Below are 15,540 nucleotides of genomic sequence, written 5' to 3'. Positions count from 1 at the left end.
CTGCAGATTCAATGCCCAGTACCTGTTGGCTCAGCCAGTCAACCTGCAACTCGAGAAAGCCTGCCCATTGCATTGCCATGTTGAACACCAGGTAATCCTCTGCACACTGAACTAGGGTCAATGCTTCCTGTATCAGTCTTCTACTCCTGATGCCTCCTTGCTTATTAATATAAGTAACTAGAGTGGGTGTTGTCCATACACAACAGGACTAAGAGATTCAGGATTTCATTTCTGAAGGTTTGAAGGGTAAACGCCACTGCCTTGTGTTCCAGCAAGCTGATTTGGAGACACTTCTCCTGATGGGACCAAGTGTCTTCACATAACTAGGACTGGACAGCTACACATCTCTGCAGGCTTGCATCAGATGTTGTTAGGACTGCCTGAAAATCCTGCAGCAATATGACTTTCCAATCACAAGGACTGCCTGACCACTGGTGAGAGTAAGGTTGTGGCTGGCAGATCATTCTTTGGGTTCCATTGCTCCAACAGGGTACCATGAGGCATATTAGCAGATTTTTGTGTCCCAAATGACTAGATCTATGGATAAAAGAACAGGAGTACTTATGGCACCTTAGAGTAGCCACAAAAGCTTATGCTCAAATAAATTTGTTACTCTCTAAGGTGCCACAAGTACTCCTGTTCTTTTTGCGGATACAGACTAACACGGCTGCTACTCTGAAACTAGATCTATGGATGACATTTCTAGTATGTATTTGGATGAATTATTCAGTCATCTCCTGGCATGGGCTATCAGCTTTGAAGATTATTTTCTGAAAGCATTAACTTACCCCTAAAGCCATGCCAACACATGCTTTAGCAGCTAATAAAGAATTGTCTAAGTTCTGTCATTGTATTATAAACCCCAAGTGTTTCACAGCAAGTCCGTCAATTGTCAAACAGTAGTGAGAGACTCTGTGAGCACTGGGGCTTTCACCAGTCATCCAGATCCATAGATGAGGATATGAAAGAGCCATTGGCAAAGCACAGTCATTATTGCTACAATAAACATTCCCGGGTGCTGACATTAGGCCAGGTGGACTGTTTTTCCCCAAAAGTTAAATGGGGTCTTTCTGAGGCGACTGAGCAATGGGAATATGAAAGCATTCATCTTTAGAGTCTACAGAGGCAAGAGCAATGCCCCAGGCCTTACTATGATGATGACTGAGCATACACTAGAAGCTGAGCCACTTCAGATCTAAATTAAGATAAACTCCTATTGAAATCTTTGGCACAGCAGTTAGGAGCAATCAGATCTCTAAGAAACACTGTCTCTCTGTTATGGCTTGAATATGCCAGAAGCATCCTCTCCTCACTGTTTTCTAGATAGAGAGATGAGGGGGGCAGACAGAGACGTGGATATTCACTAAATCCACAAACTAATCTAAAGAACTCACCAAATGAACCTAATTGTCTTCTGAGATCCGTACCAAGTGCTGTCTGAAGAAGTGAAGTGGAAAACTTCTCTTGAAAGGAAAGGAGGAAGTTTCAGAGCCCTGGGATCCAAAGCTCTCCATGTCTTCGTTTGCAAACTCTTGCAGTTTTGGTTTGTTCCTGATGTAACCCTTCTGCCCGTCAGAGTTGGCAGCAACAAGGCCGGGGTTCAGTATCTAGGGGTTCCGTTTCAATAACACAATGCAAAACCGGCTCGAGCCCCCACCCAGTGACCTGGGACAATTACATACCACTCCCCTGGGTACCTCTAAGAGGCAATACTTCCCCTCTCGCAAGCACAGAGTTTGACTGTAGCAAAAGCCTTTTAATAAAGGAGGGAAACAATGCGGCATTATGTTGGGGAAACACCACAAACAGGATTCATAACACAAACCATGAGCAAAAGACCCACCCCCAAGTTAGTTTGGCAGTGTCCTTTTCCCCTCAGGGTCTTAAGTCCAGCAACCCAACAGTCACCCCACCCACAGTTTCTGTCCTTGGTCAGTGCAGCCCTCAGAGTTCAGAAGTTCATTTGCAGCGTTTACCTCCCAGTCCCGCCCCACTTAACACTGCCCAGCCCCCCCCCCCATACACACACACACTTAACACAGCTCTCAGTGATTTCAGCTCTTAGTAACTTCAGCTCTTTAGTGATTTCAGCTCTCAGTTAGTAGGGGAGCCCCAGTGCTGGCACACTCAGAACCACTAGCCCAAAGTAGGTCCAATGCTTAGACCTAGGTATCAGCGCTGCAGCATGTAATGAGACTCCTAACGGATTCAAAATTAGCTCTGCTATTACACAGTGGAGAAAGGAGGGGCCAAAGTGGTGTTTAGGGCCCTCAGAAGGGGCCCACACTACCAGGTACACATACCTGCCACCAGCCTCTCTCAGTTCACTGGGCTTTGGAACCTATGTCCCTTGCCTAGTGAGTGCTACTTAGTTAAGGGCGAGTCCCTCCATCATAAAATGCCAAGTACAGTTCTACTGTCCTTGATTCACATAACCAGGATAACAACACCTTATTACTGCTGCCCCAATAACAAAGAGACTGGGGATCCCACAGCTGCCAAAGTGACTATTTGGGCAAGCAGTCCCATCATGCAAACAAGATCAGCCCCTGAAGTCCTTTTCCACAACTCACCACCAGATGTCAGGGTAGAGATCATTCTGACTCTGCTTACACTGAGAACTATTTCATGGTGAGATATTTGGAACCTTGGTCTTTAGTGAGACTTGAAGGGAAACTAACAACAACCTGAGTGTTCTTTATGCTAGAAGGCGGAGTATGATATTTTGGTCATTCTGGAACAGAATTTTTCTCATCCTGGACAGTCTACAGGGTTTGCTCTTCCCTAAATAGCTTCTCTCCTATAAGGAGCTGGCTATAAGGCACTGTTCAGCTTGGAATTTTGCTTTTCACAAAATTCTTCTGCCCATAAGATTATTGGTAAGCAGAAGAGAGGGAAAAGTTACCAGGTCCAAGGAGACATCAAGAAAAGCTAGCTTCAAGTCATGTTTCTCCCAGGATTGCTCCACAGTTTCCTCGTGGTCCGGGAAACATGCTTAGGGCAGGGGAAACCTATGCCCTCTTTGGCCACTGAGAATGGTGCCAGGCAAGGAAAAGGGTGAAGGAACTCCTAAAGAACACCTTGCAGGGTGAGGAGTACCCTACAACTATCATTCTTGTACTCTCAAGCATACAGAAGCTTATGGGGAGTGGGAAACAATGACTGGCTGCATCCTGGAAAGCTGAATTTAAATTAATTATGGCATAGTTAAACTGGGATGACACCAAGGGTTTTTAGATCACCCTCCTTGTATACAGTTTTGGGAACCTTGTCAAGGGAACCTTGGCTCAGGCCTGGTGTTCACTTTGGAGGTTGGGCTGTCTGTTTGATGCCTGCCCATGGAGGCAAAGGAACCAGAATGAAATCTCCTCTGAGGAGACAGAATTGGAGCCAGGAGACAAAAGATACAAAAGCGGCCAGCCATATGGAACCATATCTCAGCTGCAATCCATCAAACAATCAAACCTGCTTCTTCAAAGGCACAACTGCCAGCTGGTTGTGTCTACTATGCAGCAGACTTCCCTCTTTGGGCTTGTCTAGACCAGGAAGATGCATCATGTTAGAAATGTGTTAACTAATATGATGTCTAGCAACTAGTGTTGACAAGGACAAGTTTTAAAATGTATTCTCTGGTTATGGTAGTGAGGACCCTCAAGTTACTCATAATTAGTGAACACAGCACATTAGTACACTAGGTACTAAATTGTGTTTTACATTCTGTTAGTTAGATGTGTTAGTTAATAATGGTTTCTAACATAATTCCTTTCTCCACTGTAGACAAGGCCTACGACCATAAGGTAGTGATAGATATGAGGCCAAAGGTGGGCTGCAACAAAAAGGGAGAACTAGGTGTGAAAAAACTAGAAATGTTGGGGACTGAGCTACGAAGCACACCCCAGTCCAGAATGGTGCCTCTTGTAAAAGAAAGAATTAAACATGACTGGCATAAGGACTTTTTCCTGTCACAGGATGTCCCTTTTTTTTTCTCTGTGGAAAGTTTAAAGACCCAAAAGGATAGTGTATGGGTTTTATTACTGTTATTTTTTCTTTATAAAAACAATTGTTGTTTTTTTCTATTTATTAACTTAGAAATATCCAGAAATGTAAAATGTAGTCTCTTCTGGTTTTACTGATAGATGTCTTGGAGAACTCAGAGTTGTTTATTGTGAGTTCTTTGCATCTTATTAGAAGAGGTGGGGTGTTGGATCTTTGCCAATAACATTTTTGGTCTTAAATACTCATGAAGCACTGAAATTAAATATCTGTTAACAAAACAAATAGACTTTTAAAAACATGTGGCTAAAATTCCCTTCCCCCCTCAAATGCTCAGCTTTCTGAGTCCTTGACTCCAGTGTTCTCACTATTTCACTATGATTTCACCATGGAGTCTTCCAGATAACATAAGACCTGAATTCCGAGTTAAAAAGAAAGCACAACAAAATAAAACTCTGGGGGGGGTTTTTTGGACAAAATACATTATAAAGAAGCCAAAAAGGAAAAGGGATCATTGCTTTTCCCCTTTACAAGTCATCTTTGTAGTTAATGCGTTAAGAAAAGCTAGCTCACAGCATACTGGGTGTTTGTTAGAAAAATGTGTATTGAGTGCTGATTTATTTTTTACCAGGAGAAAAGCAACAATAAATTAGTACATGATAAATAAAAAAGCTCTTTACTGAAACTAGAAGAATGCATTTAGAAATTCATACCTGAAACTACACCAATTCCATCATCACAGTCATAGTCAGAGACTTCACTATCACTGATTCTTTTGGACCCTGCAGAAAAAGAATCGTCACAAACATATCAGTGTTATTACTGTAAGTCAGAACTGCTCAGGCAATAATAATAACCAAATGAAATGTATTTCAGACTACACAACTTGGCAAAAATATATAGATAAATACAAGGAGAATCAATGCAGGATCCTTGGAACAGAAAGATATGTACATTATTGTAATGGTTATTAATTAGTGGCACATTAACTATTTTCCTCTAAATCGATAAATAATAGTTCAAAAGTGAAAGAATGAAATCCAGCTGCAAAATACTGAAGTTATGCTATGTTTGCATTTGTTTGTGCTTGTTTGCAATATGGCTAAACTCGTTTATAAACACTTGGAAGAGGAATTATAGCTATTATGTTAAATGAATGCTACATTTTCTAAAAGGTAATGATAATCATTATTAGGGCTTAGCAGCTTCATATGCATAGTTTGCATCCTGCAAGACAAATTATAGCTGTGAAAATTCAGAGGAAAAGAGGTATTTTAATGCTACCACAGCAAGCACAACACTTGTTAAAATAGCTAGAGCTTAGTTGGCAAAAGCAGATTCTAAATCCATAATTAGACCTAAAATGTAGGTCATGTATGACAAATAAATGTGTTAGCCTCTGTTTGGCTTAATTTTACTTACACACACTTATCTCTTTCTTCTTTGGCATCTTATAAGTACAGGAGGGGTGCATGCTCTGCCCAACCTGTTTTACTGCTGATATTGGAATGTTAAAATCTGTATACTAACATGTGGGTGATACTCACCCATTCATAAAAGAGAATGTACTTTTTGAAATGAGGACAAGGCAATCTGTATTTTTTAGCATTCTGTAGTAATACATATTAACAAATGATTACATGCTCCCAATGTGTGTCAGCTCAGGCTGTTTGCAATCATCCAATAGGTCACTAGCTATGAGACTTAACCTATTTGCCACCAGTCTTTGACATGTGTGCAAGGTTTCTGATGGGTAGAAAAGGGACACAGAGACTAAAAAGAATCACTACTCAGGGGAATGGAGATTATTTGCATATCTCTTAGGGTGGATCCTAGCCCCTTCCTCCATAGTAGGGAAGAACCCTATTGTAATAGAATCAGGGGTGTATAGCCAGATTGGGGATCCAATGAAGAGGATGTGTCCCCTTGGCGCATAGTGCATGCCATTTTACATAGAATCATAGGGTTAGAAGGGATCACAAGGGTCATCTAGTCTAACCCCCCTATGCCAAGATGCAGGGTTTGTTGTGTCTAAACCATCCAAGACAGATGGCTATCCAGCCTCTTCCAAATCATGAATGAAACACTCTGTATTTATAAATGTTTTGAAAACAGACAGCTTTAGCAGGCAGATAATTCTGGAAGACCTCCTGAAACTACTTTCCACATTGGACCAGATATTAGACAGTGATGTAGAGACCTGTGCATAGTTCTGTCATCAATATCCCAGGGAGATATTGCTTTTACATGCAAGGTAGCACAGACATCTCCCAGGTTTACCACCTCTCAGGTGAGTGCCTTAACCACTGGAGTATGGACTCATTTCTCACTCTGTCTCAGGCCCAATGTATATTTAATTACATATACAAAGTGGAACAAATTCAACAGGACAGTCTAAGACAGACATCAGAATAACATATTGTCCAGTGGTTAGAGCTATCTCAAGATGGTAGATGGCCTTTCGGTGGCTTAGTCAGTTGGGGCTGGATTCACAAAAGGACTTAGGTGGCTAACTGCCACTTTAGGCACCTAAATCCAAGAATCAGGCCCCACTGGGAATCACCAGACCTCCCCCGCCCCCTTGGCTTCCACAAAACCCTGGAGGTGCCTAAGCTCACTTGGCACCTAAATTTTTGCAATAAAGTTCCCAAGGCATCTATGTTTCTGTCTCTGATCATGTGCAGAGCAGCTCCACACCAGGTGTCCCAACATGTAAGCCCCAGAACAATGCAAGAACCAGGGGAAGATATGTGTTCCTCTGCCTAACTTGCCTGCGGAGCATGATCTGGTAAGTGGACTCAGAGCTCGCCTACCAGATTGGGCCCCTATAGGCAATCTTACACATGATGATGAGGAGGAGAAGTGAATGTAGCCCTGTAGCGGGGCCGTAACCCCGCTCCTGCCCTGAAGCACTTAAAACAGCCCTGTGAGAGGGCTGTAGTGGGGAACCAGTAAGCCTGGGCTGATTTGGGAAGCAGCCGCAGCTGGGCCACACCCCAATCAGGCCGCAGATGGCCCTATAAAGGGGCTGCTAGGCTGGAGCCAGAGAGTCTCTCTCTGGATGTTGAGAGTGATGGGCCTGGCTGCTGGGAGCTGAGCAGGAGACCTAAAGTGGAGCAGGGCTGGAGAAAGGCCAGAAGAGCTGGGGAGCTCCGGCCTGGAAAACCCCCAGCCTGCAGGCCTTGCTAAAGGCCAAGAAGGGTACTGGGGTTGCAGAGGGGCATCCCAAGGGTAGGCGGAGGCAGCCGGTTCAAATCCTCCTTGCCGATGATGAGTGGCAATTATACTGCAGTCCGCCCCAGTGAGCGGGGGCTAGACGGTGACTGGCAGTAGCCAAAGACTGAGGCGAGTTGGGGATAGGGGGTTGGGGGTTCCCTGGGGAGGGGAGACCCCGAGAGACTGCAGGGTACTGTAGGGGCAGAAACCCTGACGTAGAGGGGCACTGGGGTCTGGGAGGGACACGGGGGCCAGCGGCAAGGCGAGACACCAGCCTGCAGAGGGTGCTTCGGAGGTTGGTGAGCTAATTCCCTGGACGACCAGCAGGAGGCACCACAGCGGGGAGTCCTCACCGCGCTACGAGCCCCTTGGTCTAGTTTAGTGCAGCCCCTAAATTATTCGAATTTATGCCAGGCTTGAAACAGAAACAGCTTTGGACTTAGGAAGCCACAACTGACTACCATGCAGCTCGCTCTCTCAGTTTCATTCAGGCCCTGAGTATCCGTGGCTGAAGAGATTTTTGTGGGCATAGTATTAGCTTTAATTTCTTAGTATTACATTTATTAAACATAATTAAAATATAATTAGGTGAACCAAATCTCAGTGAAGTTCATGTAATTAAAACTGTTTGACCTGGAAAAGTCCCACATGAAATGTGTGATAGAATTAAAGTTTGTATTAGGAAGGCTTTACATTATTGGGTTATTTATATTTAATTAAGGAAAGCTAAGAGCATCACTTTTCTTTCTCAGATATAGCAAAATGATTTGCAACTGGGACGGTATAATATAGCTATATACAAAGACACTTCTGCTGATATTAACAGTATCTTACTTACCACATTTCTGCATTCTTTAACTATTTAAAACAGTTCACAAAGCAGCTTCAGTACAAGTTTTCAATTTTAATAAATCTCTGACCAAAATAACTTAATATTTCCCCAGTATAATTAGTAAAGCATACTACAACTTATCTATCAAATCTCTATCTACCCTCAAATAGAGACAGGCAAAACAAATATTATACTTTCAAAGTCACTGGAATTTCAGCAAGGTGTTCCCAATACTAAGATGTTGAAAAAAATAAAGCCAGTACAAAGGACATGACTGAAAAGCACACAGGAAAGCCAAGGAACTCTTTAGCAATTTAAAATATGCACAGTATGTAGCATAAGCACATCAATAAAATGTCAACTTAAACTGTGCATATATATGCAAGCAATAAACACTTCAGGCATGCTGAAAATTTACCTGAATTATATGAATATAAGCCTTTATCTGCAAAACAAATATTAAAATGAAGTGATGTCAAGAAAAAATACATGAAATCTATACATGTAACAGGGATGCTTAGAACCTGTGAATTTGCAATCACTTTTCTGTTTAGAAGTGGAGGAGTTATGGCTGGCCATATTAATGCTTAAAGATTTCCATAAAGGTATTTAATTCAAAGCAAATTAAATATAAAAGAGGAAAACCACAGTAACTAGCAGAAATTAAACCACAACAATGACACTTTGGTCACCAATAGAAAGTCAACTTTTATTCCCAGTAACTGAACAATGTTGCCAAAGATACTCCAGTTGTTGCCTATTCTGAACTATAACTGTGAATAAATGTTTACTTTTTAATGGCAACCAGTCTGTTCAAATAATATTCAGTTATGTGAATTTTAATATAATAAAACAATAAATTACTATCCTTAAGTGATTGTGCAATGCTTTCGAATTGAAGGAGTCTCCAGCAGAATATTATCAGCAGCATTCACTTGTGGCAATTCTGCATGCTATTATGGGCTGGCACCTAAAAGTCCTGTTCCTAATTTACCACACCAAAAAATAAAGTCTCTGTCAATCTTCCCCTCCTTCCACCAACTCACTGCCCCCAATTCTGCAAGCATTTACATATATGAATAACTCCATTCCTCCCAATAGCCCTACTGAGTTTGAGATTACTGACATAAACAAAATTATTCATGTGGGTACCAGCTTGCAGGATTTAGTTTAGTATTTGTATTCCTCCTTTGCTTCCTCACCTAACAGCTCAGCAGACCAAAACATTTATTTTGTTTGGTGGACTTTTTTAAATAAAGTTTGTCTCTTTTACAGGTCTCTAACTCATGCAATTGGACAAATTTTCCAAAACTTCAATTTTTTGGGACTAAATTCATTATTTGATCATTTGTGAAAAAGTGAAAAGTCACTTTTGCATTTGCAAATTTGTAAAACTACCACCGAAGGAGCTGATGCTACTGTCTTCACAACGCAGTGAGAACATGGTTGGAAGCCAGGAAGTCCCGAGTTCTATTCGGCCATTAAGAGGCTCTAATAATATTTTGCATGAGTAACAGCTTACTAATATTGTTTAGACTTTGCAACAACTTTATAATGTTGTTAAATATAATTGCCCCCTTTTTAAAGATGAGGAAACTGAAATTCAGTAAGGCTGTGATCTGTCCAAGGTCACACAGCATGTCAGTGTCAGAATCGAGAATTGGAACCCTAGTCTCCAGACAACTAGTTTTAGCAGTAATCTGCTAGATCAGTGTGCCCCCAAAGGCAAGTCACTTAATCTCTGTGAGCTTCAGTTTCCCACTGTGTAAAGTGTATATGATGCTACTAACCTACCTACAAATGGCAATTCTGTATATTATCGAATTGTTTTTGTTGGTTAATATAATTAAAATTAAAAGAGCTCTCTTCTTTTTCCACTAGACAATATAGTTTCCAGGGACCCATAATCACTGTATTCGCTGATTCCTTCAGCAGGGAATTAGGCACCTAAATACTTTTTTGAATCTGGACAAAAGTTCCTTGATGTATTACAGAGGAATGGACTTTCTAAGGCTTTAGTTCTGCAAAGAGCTGTACAGAGGAAGATGTACTGGAAGGCATAGGCCTATGCCCATGTGGAGATCATTGCAATATTGCAGCCTATGACTATTGAGCAGCCACCTTTGCCTTTACATAGTTACAAGATAGAAACTGTAACATTAGAATAATTTTAAACATTTTTCCAGAAATTATTATAAAATTATATATGATAGTTTATTATGCATAATCATTATATCAAGAGTCTGTTACCCTCAGTCAGAACAGAATGCCCCCTTCTGGAACCAGAAACTTTTAAACCTTTTTTAAAGACAACCTAATCTGCTATTTATATGGTGTTTAGCAAAGTAAAGTTTGCCTCCAAATGGTTTAATTTGCTATGAAAACATTTTTTTTTCTCTTGTGATTTCCATTTTTGGCCCTCTTGAATCAGAATGGAATTACTATGGGAGAGAATAGTTTACTAACTTGATTATATAAAGTAGCCAGACCTAGAGAACTATAAAAATACCCCAATTCCCTTTCACTGCTTTTGGAAATTTTTGCTGGGCCTTCAAATGTTTTTGTGGTTCAATCACACTTTACTGTAGCCTCTTTTTAATTATCCAAAACAGCAGAAAATTCATAGCCTAAACAGTTGTCCTTTCAGAAGGAAAAATATTGGTAGTTTAAAGGCTTTCAGACACCCCTGTATCATGTTAAATACCTTTTTGTTAAAGGATTTAATAACTCATCCATGTATAATAAGAATATAATACTGGTATTGATATTCATATCCTATGAACAAAACACTCATACATGCAAACCAAGATAACATGCCCAAGGCCTGTGTTCCACAAAAGAAAGGGGGAAATTATGTAAAAAGCATGAAAGAAAAAAGTTATTCTTGCTCACTAGAGTTAAATATCTGTAATATATTCTCCACTTGTGGGTCTGTGCTACTGCATGTAAAATGCACGTAAAATGCTCCATATTATAATATTAAAAAACCATATGCCTCTCCATTAAGTGCCCCATGCCTATTGACTGGTGAGATATAATGGTTATAATTACCTCAACTTAAATTTGATGGTGGTGGCATTGACTTAAAATTATTTTATTGGCTTTCCATATTCACAGTACAGTGAAAGAAAACATGATATATAAGATCCTGATCCAGCAGTAAGATGTACGTGAGCAGACCTCTGCCTGTGCAGAATCCCAGTGAAGTCAATGGGGTTTCTGCCAGCATGGATCTCATTGCAGGATCAGGGCCTACGTGTACAATAGCCCTGTTTTCACAGGATAAAATCACAAACATGTTTCAATACTTATCTCAGTTATTATTAAACTTTTCAAATTTCAGCAATACCAATAAAAAGTCTCCTGTTTTTCACAAGTTGCAACATTACAGATTTGCAAACTTTAACATTACAGTGCAATAGGAGGGATGGCTTGAACCTTCACTATAAAATTCCATTCATCCCCACACTTTGCTGAAGATAGAGGGAAAGCATTGCCTCTACACTCCAAGGAACTGAATCCAGGATCTCAAATCCAGTCAGTGAAATTAACTAACAGAGGAAACATCTTTGGGTTAGTTACCTGTGAACTGAGTCTTCTAGTTTGTTAAATTGCCCATGTTTCTGGTTGGACCTGAAGGTTTCTAGTAATTTAAAATTTGAAGCTTAGCTCCAGAAAAGATAGCCTGTCTCCTGGTAAATTGCCCAACACTTAGCCATGAAGAGGACTGCAGAATGTATACCCTCATCTAGACCTTTTTTAGGGATATCAAATTTTTTCTTCTCATCCAAATTAATCAGGCTAAATTTGGAAAAGGAATGTTTTGTTTTCCTATACTATACGCAGATTTCTTTTGTTGCATATGGTGCATTCAATCTTTGTCCCGAAATGCTGACGACCAGAATTTCTCCCTTACCAGAGTTCTTTTCAGTATCTCACTTTGGAATTATGTAGGTTGGTAAATGAGGTCCTCATTGACATTAATTCTAAGAACAAACAATATAAGATTCTTCATGTAATAAAACCAGTTAGGAATTTTCTTATTTTCAGATATTTTGAGGACTCTAATTTGATTTTCTAGATACTGCTTTTTAATTTTTTTGGCAGTTACATTCACTTTCATCTTTTCAGGATAATGCAGTTTGTCCATTATTTGTTGGTTCTCACAGTTAATTCCAAATGCTGTTATTTCTGAAAACTGCTAAGTTTTTCTTTGAAGGTCACAGTTTGACATTAATTCATTTCCCCCCCTAGTGAAAGTGCTCAGAATCTAAAACTTTTCTCCTTCAGGATCTCAGCCATATTATGTATCCTTATGTCTGCAGGTTTCCAATCCTGTAAAAGTGCTAGAGAAGCTGTGTTCCAGAGGGACTGAAAAATTCTGGTTTGTACATATTTTTCTTGTTTGGCATCTCACCATTATCAATGCTGTCAACCCACACTCTGTGGTTAACGGATCAATAATTCAGGGAAGAGTGTGGTTCTAAAGCTGTAAGAATTGACTTTGAAAACATGAATCTGTTGGTTTTTTTAACACTAAGTAAAAATAAACAACAATAATTCAATTATTTTAAAAATATCTAAAACAAGTTTTAATAAACAAAGGGCATATGTCTCTATAAACAAAGCAGAATTAGTACAGAATTAGTGCCTCAAAATATTCAATAGTCTTACACCTTCACCCACCACTCAATATCAGCCCACATGACTCAAATATAAAACACTGTCCACTCCTCATACCTACAACTGCAAATAATTGTAAAATGTGAAACAAATATATCTTGCTTTTCAATGTGAAGAATTCTACATATGTACCCTGGGAAACACAGAGAGGAAAAACCTTCCAGATTTGCAGGCCCACAATACAGAAGATTTGCCTCCCAACCTCTTGAGTTTAAATTGTAGAACTACTGGTTGCCTCAGTCCCATTGATCTGAACTGCTGTAATGCATAAATGTGATACCATACCACAATATTTACTTTACCTTACTTTACTTATTAACTTTTCCATGGAATTTGTGGTATTTTCTACATATTGTATGAGAAATGTCACGAATACCACAGTATAATGATCAACTACAGGGGGTAAATGCCAATATTTTTTAAATTACCTATAATGTTGTGTCTACAATCAGTTGTCAGAAGGAAAATAATGCAAATAACTCCCCAGTTACCTATAGAATTGCCTGGATTTTTTTATGCACAGCTGATTTTGGGTGCATAATTGGAAGCTGGGTTGAGGCTGTAGTAAAAATGTAGCCCAAAAGTCCACTTATGATCAGTGAGATGGACTATTCAGGTTTATATAATTTTTGGTGGTGCCCAAAAGGGAGCTGTCCCGTCCATAGGACGGACCAGGGTAACCACCCCAGGCCCCGCGCTTCAGGGGGATGCGGAGTCCAGGGTGGCCTGGGGGGTAGTGGAGGGCCTGGTGCCGGCAGCAGTGAGTGACCCGGCCCCAGCCTGCCCCACTCTGCCCTGCCGGCTCCCGGCGTCACTCGGGGGAAGGGGTGGAATGGGGAAAGGGAGGGGGTGGAGCAGGGGCGGGGTCGCTCACTGCTGCCAGTGCCAGGCGCCCTGCTAACCCTCTAGGCCGCCCCGGACCCAGAGCCATCCCATCCATAGGTCGGAATGGGGCAACCACACTTCAGGGGGCCCCGTGCTTCAGGGGGAGGCAGGATCCAGGGCAGCCTGGGAAGTTAGTGGGAGGCTTAGCGCCGGCAGCAGCAAACAACTGAGCCCGCCCCTGCTCCATCCCCTCCCCCAAGCCTCCATCCCCACCCCACCTCTTTCTGGCTTCCGCCCCTCCCCCGAGCGATGCTGGGAGCCGGCGAGGTGGACCGGGGCGGGCTGGAGCCAGGTCGCTCGCTGCTGCTGGCACCAGGCCCCCTGCTAGCCCCCCAAGCTGCCCTGGACCCCGCATCCCCCTGAAGCGATAAGCCCAAACATTGGTGGAGCTGGGCCCATGTTCTTAAATATTGGTGGAGCACGGGCACTCCGGGCCCATATAACTCACCACCTATGGGACTATTTACATTTTATGTTACCATAGACCTTATATGCTATATGAAAAAGCTTAAAACATAGTCATTGTATAAGAGCCAAACAGTGTCATTTGCATAGTATGGCACCATGAAATCCCTTGGCTGAAAGGCCGTAAGAAGATATATTTTTATGTTTTAAATGTTGTATATTTGAGTGTTTTGCAGTAGCTGTAATCTTTACGTGTATATATGAGATACCCCCAGATACAATGCACTGCACTTCTCAATAGAAAGTCCAGGAATTGGATAGTGTGGGAGGATTGGTTAAGGATACAAAGCCCTTCATCTGCACCAATTCAAATCCAGCACAGGCTGGAGATGACTGAAACTTGTTACCATCTGTTGTAGGTTCAGTGACATAAGTGAAAATCAATGATAGACTAATTCTTGGTGGACATGTCTGTATCACAAAATCTGTCTATTCAGAGACAATCGAGAAATAAATGGGTATGGAAACTGAACTACTCTCTGCTAGAGTTGGCCACTGCAAACCAGCATATGGGGTACTGTGGAAAGTTTGCTCTACATCACTGGCTGTGCATAAGTACAGAAATGCATTCTTCAGGTCTGTCAATCTGGCAGTTTTCATGATCACTAAAATTCACTGAAGCTAAAAAGAGAATTGAAAGTGCTACAAGTACAACACCATATCCCCGACTCTAGCAAGAAAAGAAAGTGGGTGAGTGTAGGTGATTCTTTTATACTACCTTCAGAGAACAAAAATTAAATAATTTTATCTCCTTTAAAGGTAGAGCTACACTAATTTGGAGACTATAAAGCCCAGATATGTCTACATATGAAAAGAAAAACAAATATCCTTGTAATTCAAAATCTCTTTTTTGAGAGAGATACAGTACCTCTAATACAGTGAAAATACCTATATTTTTAAAACGAGGAATGAGATATTTTTAACAGCAACAACTTTTGTATACATGAACTAAGGCAGCTCTTATTTTACAAACTAACAATAATATACTTAGTGTCATTCCAAAATACAAATAGAAAGTGGGAGGGTTGAACTACTTTTGTCTCGACCTGAAGACAGCTTTTGTGACCCCAGTAGCTGAAAGCAAGATTCACTATGCAATACACAGTTGAAGCAATAAGTGCCAAATGAAAGAAAATAGCTGGACTGACTTTCTAAGGGATTTTGTCTGCTCCAAAACAAACACTGGAGACTTTTAGAAGTCTGCACATGTAGAAGTACACCAGGACAGAGCTTAGGAAATAGAAAAAATATAAACAGGATGACTGATTGTGGTGGAACTCTGAGACCAGCTTGGAAGGTATCTGCATATCTAACACAACATCATTGTCTCTTCATAAAATCATAGTCACTAAAGTTTGGAACTCAGTTGCCCTATAGGTTTAATTAACTGACACCAGACATAACATTTTCGGTCTAAGAAACTTGATTTTACAAGTATCTCTTTGCACAAAATTAAGTTTTATAAT

At 40.9% G+C, this 15,540-nt stretch overlaps 1 protein-coding gene across 35 annotated transcripts in view; it reads right to left on the bottom strand.

The window, feature by feature from the left end:
- Positions 1-15,540, bottom strand: part of RIMS2 (regulating synaptic membrane exocytosis 2) — a 791,243-nt gene that overhangs the window by 276,403 nt on the left and 499,300 nt on the right. For 34 of the 35 annotated variants that reach the window (XM_026663674.1, XM_026663622.1, XM_026663658.1 and 31 more), the window contains one exon: positions 4,707-4,775. In XM_026663674.1, the coding sequence (XP_026519459.1) occupies positions 4,707-4,775 (69 nt within the window). Of the gene's footprint in view, positions 1-4,706; positions 4,776-8,459; positions 8,487-15,540 lie in introns of all 35 variants that reach the window. The other variant, XM_026663617.1, reaches the window with a different exon arrangement.

Source organism: Terrapene carolina, unplaced genomic scaffold (genome assembly GCF_002925995.2).
Source record: "Terrapene carolina triunguis isolate 2854851 unplaced genomic scaffold, T_m_triunguis-2.0 Scaffold58, whole genome shotgun sequence".
Taxonomy (NCBI): Eukaryota; Metazoa; Chordata; order Testudines; family Emydidae; genus Terrapene; species Terrapene triunguis.
Note: the sequence above shows the minus strand (reverse complement) of the source record. Positions and strands in the feature narration are given on the sequence as shown.